General features: G+C 43.4%; 1 protein-coding gene across 2 annotated transcripts; it reads right to left on the reverse strand.

The window, feature by feature from the left end:
* Positions 1-6,798: 6,798 nt before the first annotated feature.
* iqck (IQ motif containing K) lies at positions 6,799-16,418 on the reverse strand. 2 transcript variants are annotated; one of them, XM_079457790.1, is made up of 8 exons: positions 16,227-16,418; positions 16,035-16,079; positions 15,843-15,940; positions 15,457-15,509; positions 15,298-15,375; positions 12,901-12,985; positions 10,342-10,456; positions 6,799-7,285 (listed from the first exon to the last, which is right to left on the reverse strand). In XM_079457790.1, the coding sequence occupies exons 2-8, from the start codon at positions 16,075-16,077 to the stop codon at positions 7,140-7,142; spliced, it is 618 nt and encodes a 205-aa protein (XP_079313916.1). In that variant the 5' UTR covers positions 16,078-16,079; positions 16,227-16,418; the 3' UTR covers positions 6,799-7,139. The 2 variants fall into 2 exon arrangements, with proteins under 2 accessions (XP_079313916.1, XP_079313915.1); XM_079457789.1 differs by lacking the exon at positions 6,799-7,285 and adding an exon at positions 8,733-9,023 and having other exon boundaries at positions 16,227-16,393.
* Between the last annotated feature and the right edge of the window lie 267 nt (positions 16,419-16,685).

The following is a 16,685-nucleotide window of genomic DNA, read 5'->3' on the forward strand; positions in this document are numbered from 1 at the left end:
GCACTAGTTAAATCAACCAGAACCAGGAACAATTCCAATAACAACTGATGCATTTTTTGCATCAAAGAGTGCAGAACAGTACTCTACTCTCAGCCACTATAGTCTCATTATTCCAAGATTACTAGGGGGGCAGGACACAGTCCAAGGTTACTAGAGCGGGCAGGATGCAGTCCATACCCAGACCTAACAAAGGCTGTGATAATAGAGCTGGACAAAGGACGTGGCGACTCTACAAAATTATTAATAATAATCTTAAATCTAATCTTTTTTTTATTTTGCCTTGTTGTGCAAGCACTGTCGAGCTTGTGCAGAGGCTGCAGCTTTTGCCCGAGGGGAACTGGAATCCTCTGGTTGGGCCTGGTTTCCCTCTTAAGGGCGCCCCCCTGTGGTAGGAGCATTGAGGAGGGCATTGAATCCTAAGAAAAGTGAACCTGACGGGGACAACCCCAGGGCTTCAGTGTACTTCTCCCTGTGCTTCGGCACCTTGACCGATTGGGCCTGAGTGTCAGCTGGGACAGGAGAAGCTCTCCCCTGTGAAAGCACCTCTTCTCTCGGTGTGGAACTAGAGTCTGTCACCATGACACTGCGGAACAGGCTGTGCCGCCTGTTATTTCTCAGGTGGCAATCAGCGGCTCCAGGGCATATGGCGTCCTCGGTGGCAGTGTTCAGCTCGGGTTGATGCATATGAGACTGCATCAGCATTGGTTCCAGAGTCCAGTTCCTTGGAGAGTCTAGCACACCAGCACAAAGTGTGTTCCTATCACGCCTCTCTGCTGTCACACCCTGGCCCCTAGGACAGACTTGTCCTTTCCTCTGGCTGAAGTCCCGCTTGGGCAGGTATAGGCTTATCGTGAGCGACCTCAACCGGACACCCTATGTGCTCTCTTGGCAGGTTACACTCCACGGAGAGTGGCGATTCCAACCCGCGCTGTCCGGCTCGTTTGGTCGCAGGCACAGGCCCATCGCCTGCTTTGTCAGCCCTGACCAAGGTCCCCCTCGTCACGGACACCTTAGTGCACAGCTGGCCAAAGCAGAAGTAAGTTCCCTCCGTGAGCCTCCCAGCACAGGTTCTGTACAAGGTGAGGGAGGAGGGACATCAATTACTGCTAGTTGCGCCCTACTGGCCCAACCAGACTTTCGTCTCAGAGCTGACGCTTCTGACTACGTCCCCCGTGGTCTATTCCCCTGATGGAGAACCTGCTTTCTCAGGGGAAGGGCTTGCTTTGGCGCCTGGGACCAGACCTCTGGAGCCTTCACGTCTGGCTCCTGGACAGGACGAGGAGATCCTGAGTGACCTGCCCCTAGGTCGGTATAACTATTACTCAGGCCAGGGATTCAGCCTACAAGTATTGCCTCTTCTCATCCGGGTGCGCTTCCCGCTGGGAAGACCCGAAGAGTCGTGCAGTCAGGAACGCTTTGAGAGCAATCTCTCCCCTTCTACCCTTAAGGTGTATGTTGCCGCCATCGCCACACATCACATACTGGTCACAGGTAAGTATCGGTCAGAAGGACCTTATCATCAGATTCCTGATTACAAGTCATCCATTGTTTATGGGCTGAACGCATTCTGCCTGTTTTGATCATTTTGAGGTTTTGTCCGGTCTAGATGAAATGGATAACGAGTATCATCTGAATAGCAATGGAAGCTGATTTTATGTTTTCTAATAATGTTATCAAGGGGCAACATTGTCTATAGAAAATAACAGAGGCCCTAAAACAGATCCTTGAGATAATCTGTAGTTTACTGGCTACTTATTTGACATCAGTCAGATAGATACGATCTGAACCATTGTAATGCCTGTCCCTAAAAAACTGGTACAATTCTGTTAGCGATCCAGAAGTATGGCATTTGCATCTTAGAAAAAAAAAGTTTCCTGTTAGACAGCTATTAAAATAATATGCTCATCAGTAAAAGCACACAATACCAATAGCTGTCTGATAGCAGAAAAGGACCTTATTAGCATTTAACTAAAGGTGGGTTGCGGAAAAGCATTACAGAATGTGACCATTAAGAACCGCAGTTCCTCTGACTCGCATAATCTCCGTCTTTGTGCTTAACCACTCCTTAAGCCTGAAGGATTTTTATTGTGGTTTAAACATGCTTTTATATTTAATAAGAAAAGACACCAGGAGAATTATAAATACCATGTAAAAATTGTTCTTCGGTGTGGGTCCTTTGTAAGACGTTGGTTCTTTGTGTGAGACGTGTGCGTCTGAGGCAACCCACCCAGCAGCTGTTGTATTTTTGAATCTTCTGATCAATAAACTTCAAGATTTTACTTTGACTGGCCTCTCTCCAATTCTGAACACGCAGAACATTGAAGAATTATTCAACAAGCCCCAGCTGGTATTCGGCCGGCCAAAACATGGCTTCTGGTTCCATCCTGAAAGGAATTTTGTAAACCTTTGTAAACCTAAACATTTTCTCAATTTTGTAAACCTAAAAACCTTATGAAAATCTCCCCAAACTGCATTCCTGAAGAGCCTCTAAAAAAAAGCATGATAACAAGACCACATTTATTTCAATTCTGGCAGATCTGACACACAAGCATTTATTATTATTAAATATTGACAGTCTTGTTACCTTGTTAGGATTAGGGGAAATCTTGCCTTTCTCTTTTTAAATGCAGTTTAAAAAGAGAGTTTTTGGTGTAGAGTAAGGGTCGGACCAGTGGTTACCACCTGGGATCGTAAAACGTCAACGGCCCGAGTTATCACCTTTTTGGATTGACCAGGGCACATTCCGATACCCTCCCCTGAGCTTCAAAGGCATTCTTGGGGGGGGGGGTATCGAATGTGGCGATGTGGTGCCAAATTCTACCAAAGAATGTCTCTCCCCTCTCGCCACCTGAGAACGGCTTATCTCTACCGTGTATGTTTGTTCCCATGGTATCAGTAGCGGCGCCAGGATTTCGATTGTAGGTGGGCCTCCAGAAAACTGGATGGGCCAGTTAAAATATGCCCAAAAAACGGGTTCCCCTTTATCTCCTTTCAGCGCTTTGGACAGAGGACAGCGACTCAGTAGCCGACCTGTGTGGCTCTTCATTTGAGAACCAGGTCGCCAAAACCTGTAAGATTGCGTTTTTCCATCTTAAAAATATATCTAAATTACGTCATATGCTGTCATCATCAGATGCGGAGAAGCTTATACATGCCTTTATGACATCAAGACTAGATTACTGTAATGCACTATTAGGTGGTTGCCCTGCAGGCCTATTACAAAAACTCCAACTGGTCCAAAATGCGGCAGCTCGAGTTCTTACACGTACAAAAAAGTATGAGCATATTAGCCCGGTTCTGTCAACCTTGCACTGGTTACCTATAAAGCATCGCATAAATTTTAAAATCTTGCTTATTACCTATAAAGCCTTGCATGGTTTAGCTCCTCACTACTTGAGAGAACTTCTTACGTATTATAGTCCATCACGTGCACTACGCTCTCAGGCGTCAGGTCAGTTGGTAATACCTAGAATTTCAAAATCAAGTGCAGGCGGCAGATCCTTTTCCTATCTAGCGCCTAAACTTTGGAACAGTCTTCCCTGCAATATCCGGGAGGCGGACACACTCTGTCAGTTTAAATCTAGACTAAAGACGCATCTTTTTAATCTTGCATACACTAGATTATCATAATATATGTATTTCAAAGATCTAGGCTGCACTAGTTAGATCAACCGGAACCAGGGACACTTCCAATAACAACTGATGCATTTGTTGCATCAAAGAGTGCAGAACAGTACTCTACTCTCAGCCAGTCTTGTCTCATTGTTCCAAGGTTACAAGAGCGGAGCGGGCAGGGCGCAATCCATTCCTAGACCTGACAAATGCTGGACGAAGGAAGTGACGTCCCTACAAAACTTCAGCCACTATTAGATTATTAATGATAATTTTAAATCTATTTTTTTTTATTTTCGCCTTGTTGTGCAAGCACTGTTGAGCTTGTGCAGAGGCTGCAGTTTTTGCCAGAGGGGAACTGGAATCCCCTGGTTAGGCCTGGTTTCCCTCCGAGGTTTTTTTTCCTCCTCCAATGGAGTTTTGGGTTCCTCGCCACCGTTTGCATACTGTTTTGCACTGTTTTGCCTGGCCGGGGGGGCTGCTAGAATTTGATAGTCTTATTTAATTAACTCTGCATATAGTAATTTATTGTGTGTCTGATATTTGACCTGTGTTTTGAATTCCATAACCTTTTATGTTTTACTTATAGTCATTTTTTCTTGTACAGCTGCTTTGTAACAATGAAAATTGTAAAAAGCGCTATATAAATAAAGCTGACTTGACTTGACTCTTGTGTCGCTGTCCTCAGCTCAGTGCTGAAGCGGACAGAGACGTACACCTTGGCAGTAAGCCTAACTTCATATCTCTTTTGAACGTTCAATACACAAAAAGACTGAAACGGAATTATATCTTTGGAGGGTCTGTTTCTCTCTCCATTTATTCACCCAGCACGGCGGGAAGGGAACTGTCCAAAATGATTGAACTGTTTCTTATGAATTCAGAATGACAGAAGAACTGTATCGACATGAAATAACAGCAGCATTGAATCTGACACAGCTGCTAAACACAAACAGCAGGAAAACGATCAAAAATTATTTCTCCTGTATTATTTCTTCAGAATAATTAAGTGAATAGCATATCTAACCATATAGGATTAAACAAACAACTAAACAACATCATAACAATCCGAGATAGCTGATAAATAATAACACATGCACACAATTCAATTCAAACTAACTTGTGGGACTTGGGGCTTGTTAGAGCAGGAGACGGCGGGGTTTCATGCTGAACACAGCAAGAATGTCTTGATATTCCAGTGAATCAGTCATGGCCCTTTCAAATGAAATCAGGGACAAAGAGTTCAGTCTATCTTTCAACATTGTTGCCCTGGTGCCTGTTTTTATCCGTTTGACAGCTGAAAAGAGTCTCTCCACAGTACATGTCGTCATGGGCAATGTGAGGAGGGCCCGCATGAGACTGTTCATGTTGGGGAAAATATCACGGGGGCATGCGTCGAGCACTTCTACGAGTGTTTCTTTTTTCTCGTTTGTGGTCTTGTTGGCCTTTGCCTTTCTTGTAAGCTGCTGCACAAACACAGTGTGCTCTGCATCTTCCACGGGAATGGAAAAGTGCGCGCAGGCGGGCCGGATGAGAGCCTTGTCACCAAAGGTGTCTGACCGTGGCAATCAGGCAGCAGCGGCTCTCATAAAGCCGTATGTGTCGGGCTTGAAACGAGTGTTCAGCTCCATCATCTGCTTGTCCAGTATGTCATTCCATAATTGCTGTAAGTCCGAGTTTTGCTGTACAGGTGATGATTTGCCCAGAGTAGAATCAACGTGCATGTTGTCTAACCTGGCCGGCAACTTCCTCTTGCGTGATCCTCTTGCGTGATTTCATTGGATCACTAGCTGGTGACGATGCAGCCTGTGGGCGGGCTTAAGAGTCCACACGTGGGGTAGAAGGTTCTCTTAGCTGCTGAAAGCTTTCCTCGGCCTGGGTGAAAATGGGCGGGCCCAGACCTAAAAGACCGCCAGGGCTGCATGGTATGCTACCTGAACCATAATCTCAGATGCATAGGTATTTCGCCGTAGCTAGGCTCATAATTATTGTCCTTGTACAAACTATAGGTCAATGTACTAATAACCCTATCATGTTAAATATATAAATGTTCCCCTTTTCCTTCTTTAAATGATGGTGTATAGCACAGTAATGTATTTTATACCATACTCCTTTTATCTTCGTCTAAGAATATTACAGCGCCAAAACTTCCAGGCGACCATAAATGTAAATGATCTATTAAGCCGGACAAAGAAACATGTTTCCCGCTCAAAATCAGCTCACTGCATTGGACCCACTCTGGAGGGGCGTGACGCCCTCAGGGTTAAAATATGTGTGCACGGAAGGAACGGCGCTCGTTGCTGTTCCTTCAATCTCTCGAGACTTGTCTCCTCCCTGGAGACAGCTTTTTTCCGGCAGTTTGCTTCGGCTAAGTTCGCTCTTCCTTCGTCAGCCAATACGGTTCTCAGGGAGAATCCAACGGACTCACCGCTCGCTTTAAACGCACCAGGACTCTAAACTTCCATCAGCGTAAACACAGCACACCAAAAGCCAATGCAAGTATCTGATCTATTTCTATAAAGCTGCGCTTAAGCTTTGCCCCTTTTTAATAAGGAGATTGTCCGCGATGGTTTATGCAGATGTGAATTGCTGATGTAATACTGCCACTCTTACTTTGTCTATTACTTTCATTCTTTACAGCTTTTACGTTTCATGTGTGTTTGTCTTTGTGTTCGTCATTGTTTAGTTAATTGGTTTGTTTTCCCCTTTTAGCTAGTCAATAAACCCCAATTTGTATGCCACGCTAGAATTGTTTCTGTGTTTATTGATCACATCCTAACGTCACTTGAAACTGTTTGATTTCGTTACGAATCTGAAGTGGTACTGTATTACAGTAAGAGTATTGTTTTCCAAGGCCAGGAAGGTGATATTTCTTAGAGTTAATAGACGGTCTGCTGAGTGTATTTAGTTGTCGCTATTATTGATTCTGCTGCATCAGGTAAAGTGTAAAAGATAGGTATGGTTAATCACCGTTAATTATACATATCTTACTGTGGTTAACTTCATAGTTTCCCCGAGATACACTACATTGGTAAGAGAAAAACAAGATGGAAGTAAACCTTTTTCTGGCTCCTCATGTGCAGCATTTGTTTTTGAGCAGACAACCACGTTTGCTCTCTGATAGGTTTCAGTTTCTTTGCTCTATGGTTACAACGGAGGTCATGATTCATGCTTTAATTACACATCATCTACTGCAACTTTCTTTATTATGCTTTCACTGAAAAAAGTCTCATTATAATAAAGGGTGTATTAAAATGTGGCATATAATGTATATTAAGAGTTTTAAGAGGTTTACATGTTGTCTTAGACACACATCAAGTGATATGGGGATTCAAATGTGTTTAAATGTCATGTGAGCAAATGTGAACAAATGATGTGCATTGGGTAAAGTGCAAGATTAATAAAACTATGATATTATGATAATTATATTCTGTCATTAAGAAACTGAGCATGTGATGCAGTATTGCAGTCCCAGCGAGACATCTTCACTCAGCAGTAGTATTAACATGACGCTGAAGCTCTGTTGGGATTCACATGTTTGCCGTCAGAAGCTCTTTTCTCTCTACAGCGGGTGTATACAGCTGCACTCTGCTCTGTGGTGTGGGGGGGACGACCTCGATCAAAACACCCGCCTCCGGATCGAGATCATCGCACAGATCAACCAGCTCTGACCACACTGAAACAATCGAATAAACCAAATTTCATAAAGCTGTTCTATCATTGAGCTGATGAACTGAACAGATCATTCAGATGACAGAGGTCACGTTCCCTTTCTGTCGGTCTCTTGATGTTGTGTCGAAACTGACAGAATGGGGTTTGACTTGAGAACCCTTTGAAAAGGCCAATGAACTTGGTGAATGGGGCGGCACGCCAGACTCCGCCCCGTACATACGGGTATAAAAGGGAAGATACCGTGCCCATTCATTCACCTTTTTGTTCTTCGGAACCTGCAAGGCTTATGCTGAGCGATCTTCGATTCTTCCTACTGGATCTACAACGCAGAGCAGCGGAACTCGTCCTGGCGTTTGTGATTCCCCTGGGCATTTCAGTAGCTGGTCGGAGGTGTCTAAAAGAGCATATTTCTAAAAGAGCAATTTCTCCTGCAGCGTGCACATGTTGCCAGGCATGTTTCGCCGCTGTAGTCTTGGGTGCGACCGCACCATCCTCGAGACAGACAGGCACGATAACTACCTCACATGCTTCGTCGTGCTAAAGTAGTGCTTGTGGCAACGGTATTGCTGTCACGGCTGGCCGTGTTCACCGTTTACTTCCTGCCCGACAGCGGCTAAAAAGTCAGCTGCGGAGGCGAGCAGCGGTGGTGATATGGGATTCCCTGTTCCATATCCTGTCACCTATGGGCGTCGGCAGACAGTCTCATAGCGGATCCTGGTACCTGGACACGGAACACGGTGGATCTGCGTTCCACCTCAGTGCCAGTTTCCCGGCAGTGCACGACGAGCTTACGAAAACCAGAAACACCCCCTTCAGGCTATGTCGGTTCAACGGAGGACGTCAGCTCCCCACGTGGGCTAGACCCCAACCTGGCCACATGCCCAGAGTATCCACCACCCCCACGCAGACAAGGTGGTGGGGAACCTGCAGGCGCTCCCCCTGGGAGGAAGTCCCAACCCTTTCCCTGTCGTGCCCAGTGCACGCTCTGCTCACAGAGTTCTCGCTCTGAGCAGCTCTATGTCTGTGTCAGGGGACAGCGGGGGGCTGTCTCCACACAATGACTGGCACACTCGATCATGGACGCCATCCCTTGGCTTGCCGATCTCAGGCCCCTGCCCACTGTAGTGATACTCACTCCTCCGGGGTGCAGCCTCCTCGTGGGCATGGGCTCAGAGCGCCCCTCTGGCAGACTTCAGCAGAGCTGCGGGTTGGGTTGCGTCCAGATGTTTTTTTTCTCACGGGCATCGAACCTGTGTCGGACCAGGTCTTGAGTGAGACGGACGGTGGCAGGGCGTACGCCTGCGAAGCGCCTTCTCCCCTCTTCAGGCAAGTAAGCGCGCTATTCGAGCCTCCCTACTTCTTCCATTAGACGAAATATAGACATTCCTTCCTTCACCAAGCAATAGGGAGTACGAGCGTGGCGAGGCAGCTCGTATTCACGCCCAGTATATGTGAGTTTCCCTCACAAGGTTAACCCTTGTACCTGGGCTAGTGCTCCACACGTAGTGACTCCCTCCCTTGGGTAGTCCCGTCTGACACTTTCTCACTCTTGGTTCCCCTGTCGGCGAACCTGTGACCTCCCCTCGGTGGTCTCCACCGCTTGTGTGCACCCCTGGGTTGGGCCCGCACTACTACTCCCATGAGTTCTCCCCACTCGTGAGACGTGTAGGTATTCCACATATGATCTCCCTTCGGCAGATGTGGTCTCCGTAAGATCAATCTTCCAATAATCAAGATCCTTTCTGAGAAAAGGTGCAAGAGTGTCTGGTAAGAGTTTAAATTTTAAGTCCATGTGTATGTCCTTTGAAGTGAAATAATAAAATTTCAGATACCACTTGTTCACATGTTGCATTGTGAATTTCAAAAATAATTTTAAAACTATTTTAACTAATAGTGAGTTTTTATTCAGTAACCCATGCTCTAATTTTGTAAACAAGACTGTCATACATATTTACACCTGTTGCACCATCTAAAACTACGTCCAGGTGCAACAACGCTCAGTTTAGACGACCTATTGTGGCTGAAATAAACTGTATGAGACACAAAGCAAAGACTCGCAGTCTACATATCGTCACGGTTACGGATGTAACCTCAGTTACCAGGTTTTTACTTAAGAACCTACCATCTCCGATTATACTTTGAAAAGGCTAATTAACTTGGCGAATGGGATTTTCATTCACCTTTTCGCGCTGAGGAACTTGAGAGGCACCCTCGTTCGCTGCAGTGGGCCAGCACAGCGCTTGTGGCATGACGGACACAACGTTGTGTCGAGACTGACAGTATGGGGTTCCTGTCGGAGACCACATCTGCCGAAGGAAGATAATACGTGGAATACCTACACGGTGTAACCAGTGGGGAAAACTCATGGGAGTAGTAGTGCGGGGCCCCAACCAGGAGTGCACAGAAGCAGTGGAGTTGCCACCGGTCTCTGTTTGGAGACAGCCTCCCTGCTGTCCGCTGACACGGACTGAACACCGAGCTCTCGCTCTGAGCAACTCTTTGTCTGAATAGAGGAGCAGGGCGCGTACTGGACACGACAGGGAAAGGGTTGGGACTTCCTGCAGGTTCCACACCACCTAGTCCGCGGCGGCATGTGGCCAGGTGGAGTCTAGCCGACGTGGGGTGCCCCAACTCTAGGCACCCGCTGGACACGGAGAGTGTGTGCTGATCCCCTACCCTCCTGATGGAGTCGAGCACCGACAGATCGGGTTATCCAGGGGCTCGAACAGGGCTTTACCCAGGCGCACCAGGACGACGTTAAGGTCACAGGGGGGTATGGATAACGAACTTGGGGATTAGCCCCCTGCATACCCCTTAGGAATCTGCTGATCGGGTCGTGCTGGGGCGGATTCTGGTTTGCCGTCCCATTTGCCAAGTTCATTGGCCTTTTCAAAAGTATAATCGGAGATGATAGGTTCTCGAGACTGACAGAAAGGGAACTGTTATTTAGTATACCCAAGCAGATATGGTGTATAGAAGTATATTGAATGTCACACTAAACTTTAAATATTCACTGCATTAGAGGGTTTTATTTTTAGAGCGATATTTTAACATTGACACCTCTGTTTTCCTGCCGTGCCCAAAACTCCTGAACAGTTTTGTTGATGTTACGGTTCTCCTCTCTCAGTTCTCTCTGCCACTGTCTCAACTCCTGTACATCTGGACGCACGCGCACCTGAAAATAAAACCCATAGTGAGCTCATGTAGCCTGCAATAAAACACAGTTGTACAAAATTATTGATACATATGACACAACCAGTGCTTAATTTGTCCATTCCGAGGTGACGGAGCAAGGGGGTGCGTCAACTCCGGCAAGTTAGTGGGGCGGGGAGATGTAACGGAATGGGCAATATGGGAGGGGTTTTCTATCCAACTATTTAGATGTTTGAAATGCGCATGAAAAAGCCTAAATGGAAACAGCCATGCCAAAAATCTCAATGGTGTCAGCATCCCTAGACACATGCGTGTTCTGACCACACAGGCTCATACAGGTGTTCAAAATCTTGAGGGTTTAAGCATTTAATCAATTCGTTAACTGCGATCAGCATTTGTCCAACAACAAAAATATCTCTCTCTGAAATGTCCATCTCGACAAGTTTCCTTCAATATATAATGCAAAACAAAAATAAAAATATGGAGAATATTTAACAAGTAACAGATTGACAAAACGAAAGGGAAAATGGTGACAATATGCTGCTGAGTGTAACGGTCACCAACTGGAGGGCCCTTGAGAACCACCAGAGGGCACTCCACATCAGACTATTATCACTCACTCACAAACTACATTTCCCATAACTCACTGCCCGCACTCATTATCACTGATTGCATTCCCCTGTGTCTCATCACCCTGTTAGTCTCAGTCTATTTATACCATGTTCACTTATTCACACACTGCGAAGTGTTTTTTCGTGTTTCACTGCATTTCCGAGCGTTAGGGTTGTCGTTTGGTTTTTAGGGATTTCTTGCCTTGTTCCCTGATTACTCTTTTGCCTCTGGTCCCTGCCTGTTTTGTTTGTTTCTTTGTTGGTTTGTTTCTTTGTTTGGACTGCCTGTCTGTGTATGACCCTTGCCTGTTATTTGGATTACGCCTTTGGATTGCCCACAAATAAAGCTGCATCTGGATCTCACCTTCATATGTCTCGGAGCAGTTCATGACACTGAGATTGGTGTCTTGGCGCCAAAGAACTTTGAAGTATATAATGACGTACTCATAGCCATATCTGTTTGACCATAAAGCATCACAGAGTTTTTTTAAGTTGTTTCTGCTGTTATAAGTAACATGTATAGCATTTTCATTATCAAAATAAATTGGTTTTGCTATTATAACTTTTATAGGTGCTTTTTAATTAAATATGTGCACGCATCAGGCCAGCGTGAATTACGTTTACAATTAACACTTGAGGAGCGGGATCTATCGAATGAGGCGCCGGATCGTATTTTGGAGGTGCCGGTTCTAGTGTTGTGCCAAATTTTTACTTCCTGCCAGATTACGACTCCCCTCGTTGATTTTGCTGGGGGTAAACTGGTTAGCTAATCCTAACCCCCCTCACACCAAATTCAGACATCTCATGTTATTGATGAATGGGGGAGTCATCATTTAGTAGTCATGTTCTGTACAACAACGGCACAAATTAAGCTCTGGACACAATACATTCTGATTTAGTAAATACAGCATTCAAGGTTTCCAAAATGTAAAAATCTAAAACCCCGCGGTTTGTTCAGTCAACGTTTGTAGTTCTGTATTTTCCATTTCTATTTTTCTAAACTACGGACACGAGTTTCAAATGTTAAATAGACTAAGACCAAGTAAAAGAGCAGAGCACATTAAAATAATGATTAAATGATAAACAATGTGCAATTTTATCATTTTAAACCACTGCAGAGTATTTTATTCATAAAACTGCAGTTTACCAAAGACAGTTTAAAAAGTGCAGTCTGAAACTGCCTCTGTTAATGTGATTGTTTACGACATCATAAGCCTGTAACCAGAGTAAAGCCATATAGGATAGGATAGCACATAGATAGGATGGCACATAGACTCGGCACTGAAACGATCGCTGCTGTTTCAGCTCTGCTTATGCAACACGAGCGTGTTGTGATCACAGGTCAAATGATCCATCTGTGTTCCTATAATCAATGTTCAGCGCTCACGTGATTGAATGGAGGCATTCAAGTCATTTTAAGGTATTAGGAAATTATTTTTACAGGTTATAAAACCTTTAAATATGCAGTTTTAAAGAAATAGTTCATCATTTACTCACCAGCTTGTCATGTCAAACTTGTATGACTTTCTATCTTACACAGAACACAAAAGAAGATATTCTGAAGAATGTTGGTAACCGAACAGCACTGGACCCCATACACTTCTATTGTATGAACACAAAACCAATGCAAGTGAATGGGGGCCCGTTACCAACATTTTTTTAAAATATCGTTCTGCAGAAGAAAGAAAGACATATAGGTTTGAAATGACAAAATGGTGATTAAATTATGACAGTTTTTTTTGTCGCAAACTATCACTTTAATGCTTAAAGATGAGTTTATGTGATAAAATCATCAAATGCAGAGTGACATGTCTGCACCGGTTCCAGTTACTTTTGTCGTTGTAACTACTGTTACCTTGTATCCCCTCCAGAACGCCTGTATGATCAGTGCTGCCTGCTCATCTGTCAGCAGCAGATACATTGGAATGCTTTTCCTAGGACTGACAAAGCAACAACAAATGTTTAAGAATTGAGATAATTGCATGTCACATCCCAGTTAACACAGTTATGTTGTGAGGACATATCTGGACTGCACAATTATCCTTCCGAACTACGTACCATCATGACAACGTAACATTGGACATTGTTGGGACATGGTGATAAACTCCTAAAATGTACCTGGACTGGACCAAATTCGTCACAACAACTTATCAAATTATGTTTCTGACAGTGTTTGAATTGTGTCAAAGCTCTTGGGATCCCCTAACCAGCACTTAAAAAAAACCCTGCTAGTACAAACATTAATCACATGATATTTTTGATCACAGTAATTTGACCACATCACACGCATAAATGTCCTTAAAATCTTAATAATCCATTAAAAGAGATCCACACCAGGGCGAGATTTAAATATATATTTATTTATGTTTTCGCAGTTAGTTTTTTATTTTTCATTGTACATTTTTTTTGCCTTGGTTTGATGTCTTTCTTTTTAAAAAATGTCACTTAATGTAAAACCTCTTAAACTTATTGTTATCAATAAGAATAACATGTTTTTTATTAATCATTCAATATTTTGAATATTTTCTCACTAATTGAGATTTTCCTTTTATTATTTATTTATTTTCCTGTCCTTTGATTCTCGTTCTTTATTTTATTGTAATGCAGTGCTGTTTCCTTGGTGGGAATATTAATAAAAACAAAAGTTGGAACAAGTGAGGAAGAGCACACAATCTATAATATAGATCATCCATATGAACCAATTCAGGTTAAGAAAAACTGTAAATGTCATTTCTTTGGGTGAAGCAGAAAGACTCATCAAAGTCAGAGCACATTGCAGAAGGGAGTGAAAAATAATCTATGGGGAGCACAAAAGTTTTGGAGCAGTTGACCATTTATAAATGTCATTTAAATTAGCGTGATAATTTAACAAATTATTTTGTGTTTTTAGTAGTCAAGTGGACGCGTCGTGAAATGTGTTTATGAACAAGTCAAGTCAGCTTTATTTATATAGCGCTTTTGACAATTTTCATTGTTACAAAGCAGCTGTACAAGAAAACATTTAAACATAAAAGGTTATGGAAGTCAAAACACACGTCAAATATCAGACAGACTATAAATTCCTATATGCAGTGTTAATGAAATAAAACTATAAAATTCTAGCAGCCTGCAGCATCTGCACAAGCTCGACAGTGCTTGCACAACAAGACAAAATAAAAAATAATTCGATTGAAGATTATCATTAATAATTTTGTAGAGTCGCAACCTCCTTTTGTCTCAGCATTTGTCAGGTCTGGGCATTGACTGCATCCTGCCCGCTCCGGTTACCTTGGAACAATGAGACAAGACTGGCTGAGAGTAGAGTACTGTTCTGCACTCTTTGATGCAACAAATGCATCAGTTGTTATTGGAAGTGTCCCTGGTTCCGGTTGATCTAACTAGTGCAGCCTAGATCTTTGAAATATATATATTATGATAGTGTAGTGTATGCAAGATTAAAAAGATGCGTCTTTAGTCTAGATTTAAACTGGCAGAGTGTGTCCACCTCCCGGACAGTGCAGGGAAGACTGCTCCAAAGTTTAGGCGCTAGATAAGAAAAGGATCTGCCGCCTGCACTTGAATTATCCAAAGAGAGGTTTCAAATAGCAAAATTATGTTTCTTTTACATGCAGGAACTGTTTATTTCCTTTTTACATTCACCAGCAAATCTATCATGGTTGATCAAATGAATCACAGATGACGTTTTAAATACAGGTTAAAGTTTTAATCCACGATTTGTTAATCTTTGTTTAAATTTAAGTAGTGCAACACAACTCGAATTAAAATAAAACTATCTTAAAGCCTATTTACTTTCATCCTTTTGGTCCTTTTCCATAGCTGAGGTATTTTTCTATAAATGAAACAGTATAACTAAATAAAACTGCACTATACATCAGCATCAGATACTTGAGTAAATGACATAAATAACCAAAGATTTCAAAAACAATATAGAGGATTTAAATACGCTATTTATCGGCAGATTAATAAACATTCTTTAGGTTTAACATTATATTCTCGTTTTAGCTACGTTTAGCAGGATGTCCGTTTTCCACCATTTATTTAAATTTCTCCAATCGATCAGAAATCACTAAAATACAGGTAATGTTTACTCTCACGTCTGCAAGATGTAATTAAAGAAAGAACATAAATAAATAAATCAAATATTAATGTCAGTCATCGCCGGTTAATGATGCGAGCGAAGAAGTATGGCCAGAATGACTTATCGCGAGAAGAGGAAAATGGGAATGTTTCTCAAACTGCATCGTGTACTTACTGAACAAGAAGCCAGTCCTGCACGAAGGGAATATGGTGAAAATCAAGAGGCACGCGTTCTTTCCGACGAGGGTTTTTACTGAAGCACACACAAATAAATAAAACGTGTTAATAATCATGTTTACTGCTGCATGCTAACAATACCTGTAGGCCTACTCACTTGTATAGCCATCCAGTCAAGAAGTCACATCCATTAAATGCTATCTGTTCCCTCTGAATCAAGCAAAATGTGAAAAAGAGAATATAGCTCTGTCAATTGATACAGATATGTCAACAAGAATCTTTCTTGTAAGGGACTTCTTTTATTCGGACCCTTATGTTACAAACATTTCCTCACGAGAGGTGTGTGTGTGTGCGTGTGCGTGCGTGTGCGTGCGCGTGTGCGTGCGCGTGTGCGTGCGCGTGTGCGTGCGCGTGTGCGTGCGCGTGTGCGTGCGCGTGTGCGTGCGCGTGTGCGTGCGCGTGTGCGTGCGCGTGTGCGTGCGCGTGTGCGTGCGCGTCCTCGCAATCCCTAATAACGACATTTAATGTGAAGCCGAAAGAAACCTGCGTGCAGCGGTGCTTCAGTGCCTCCGTCATCATGACGTCCAGTGCAGGTAACAGCACAGCAAACACAGATTCTTCCAAATAATGTCTTACACACCCTTCATCAAAACACAGAGACAAACACAATTCTGAATGAAACTTTCCGCCATACGGAAGTGTCAAACATAAACGACGCTTTACGTGTAAACATACTGCGTTTGAGGTGTACGTCTTCTGCACAGCCACACGTCATCATGTCTGCAAAATCATGTAGCTACTTTTAGTTTGATAACTTCACAATTCTCCCAGTTAATCTCGAGCAACATTTAAAGCAGATGTCGGTGTTCGTGGGATTTTTGAAACATTACATAAACGCTGATCTCCAGACATTGTTTGTTTTCTCACCTGAGCAGAACTGACCGTAACCTCCGCACACAGTAGTTTGTTTTCAGTCACTTAGCGACGGTAACTAAGGAAGTTACGGTATGGACTGTGGTAATAGAGGGTACGCATAGACGTTGTCAGTACACGATCCGTTCCACCTGCACGATCCGTTCGCGCATGCGCACCTCGACGTTGTAGAAACCGCTCATGCGCAAATGATGATTTAGTTGTGCGATGATTTACGACACTGCACGATCTGTTCCACGCTTGCGCAGCTTTGTTTTACTTTGTTTCTATTTTTTACTGTTAAATTAAATATAATACTCAATTTACTTCGCTGCTGTCCACCTCGTATCATTTCACTTTACGTTCTGTCAAGTCAGTTTGAAATACTGTAATGTTTCCCCTGACTTTGTAGTTCTTCATGTAAATGATAGTCTAGTTAGACATATGTGTTATGTTCCTTATTGGCTTCTGGAA

The sequence above is a fragment of the Barbatula barbatula genome (assembly GCF_947034865.1).
Source record: "Barbatula barbatula genome assembly, chromosome: 5".
Taxonomy (NCBI): Eukaryota; Metazoa; Chordata; class Actinopteri; order Cypriniformes; family Nemacheilidae; genus Barbatula; species Barbatula barbatula.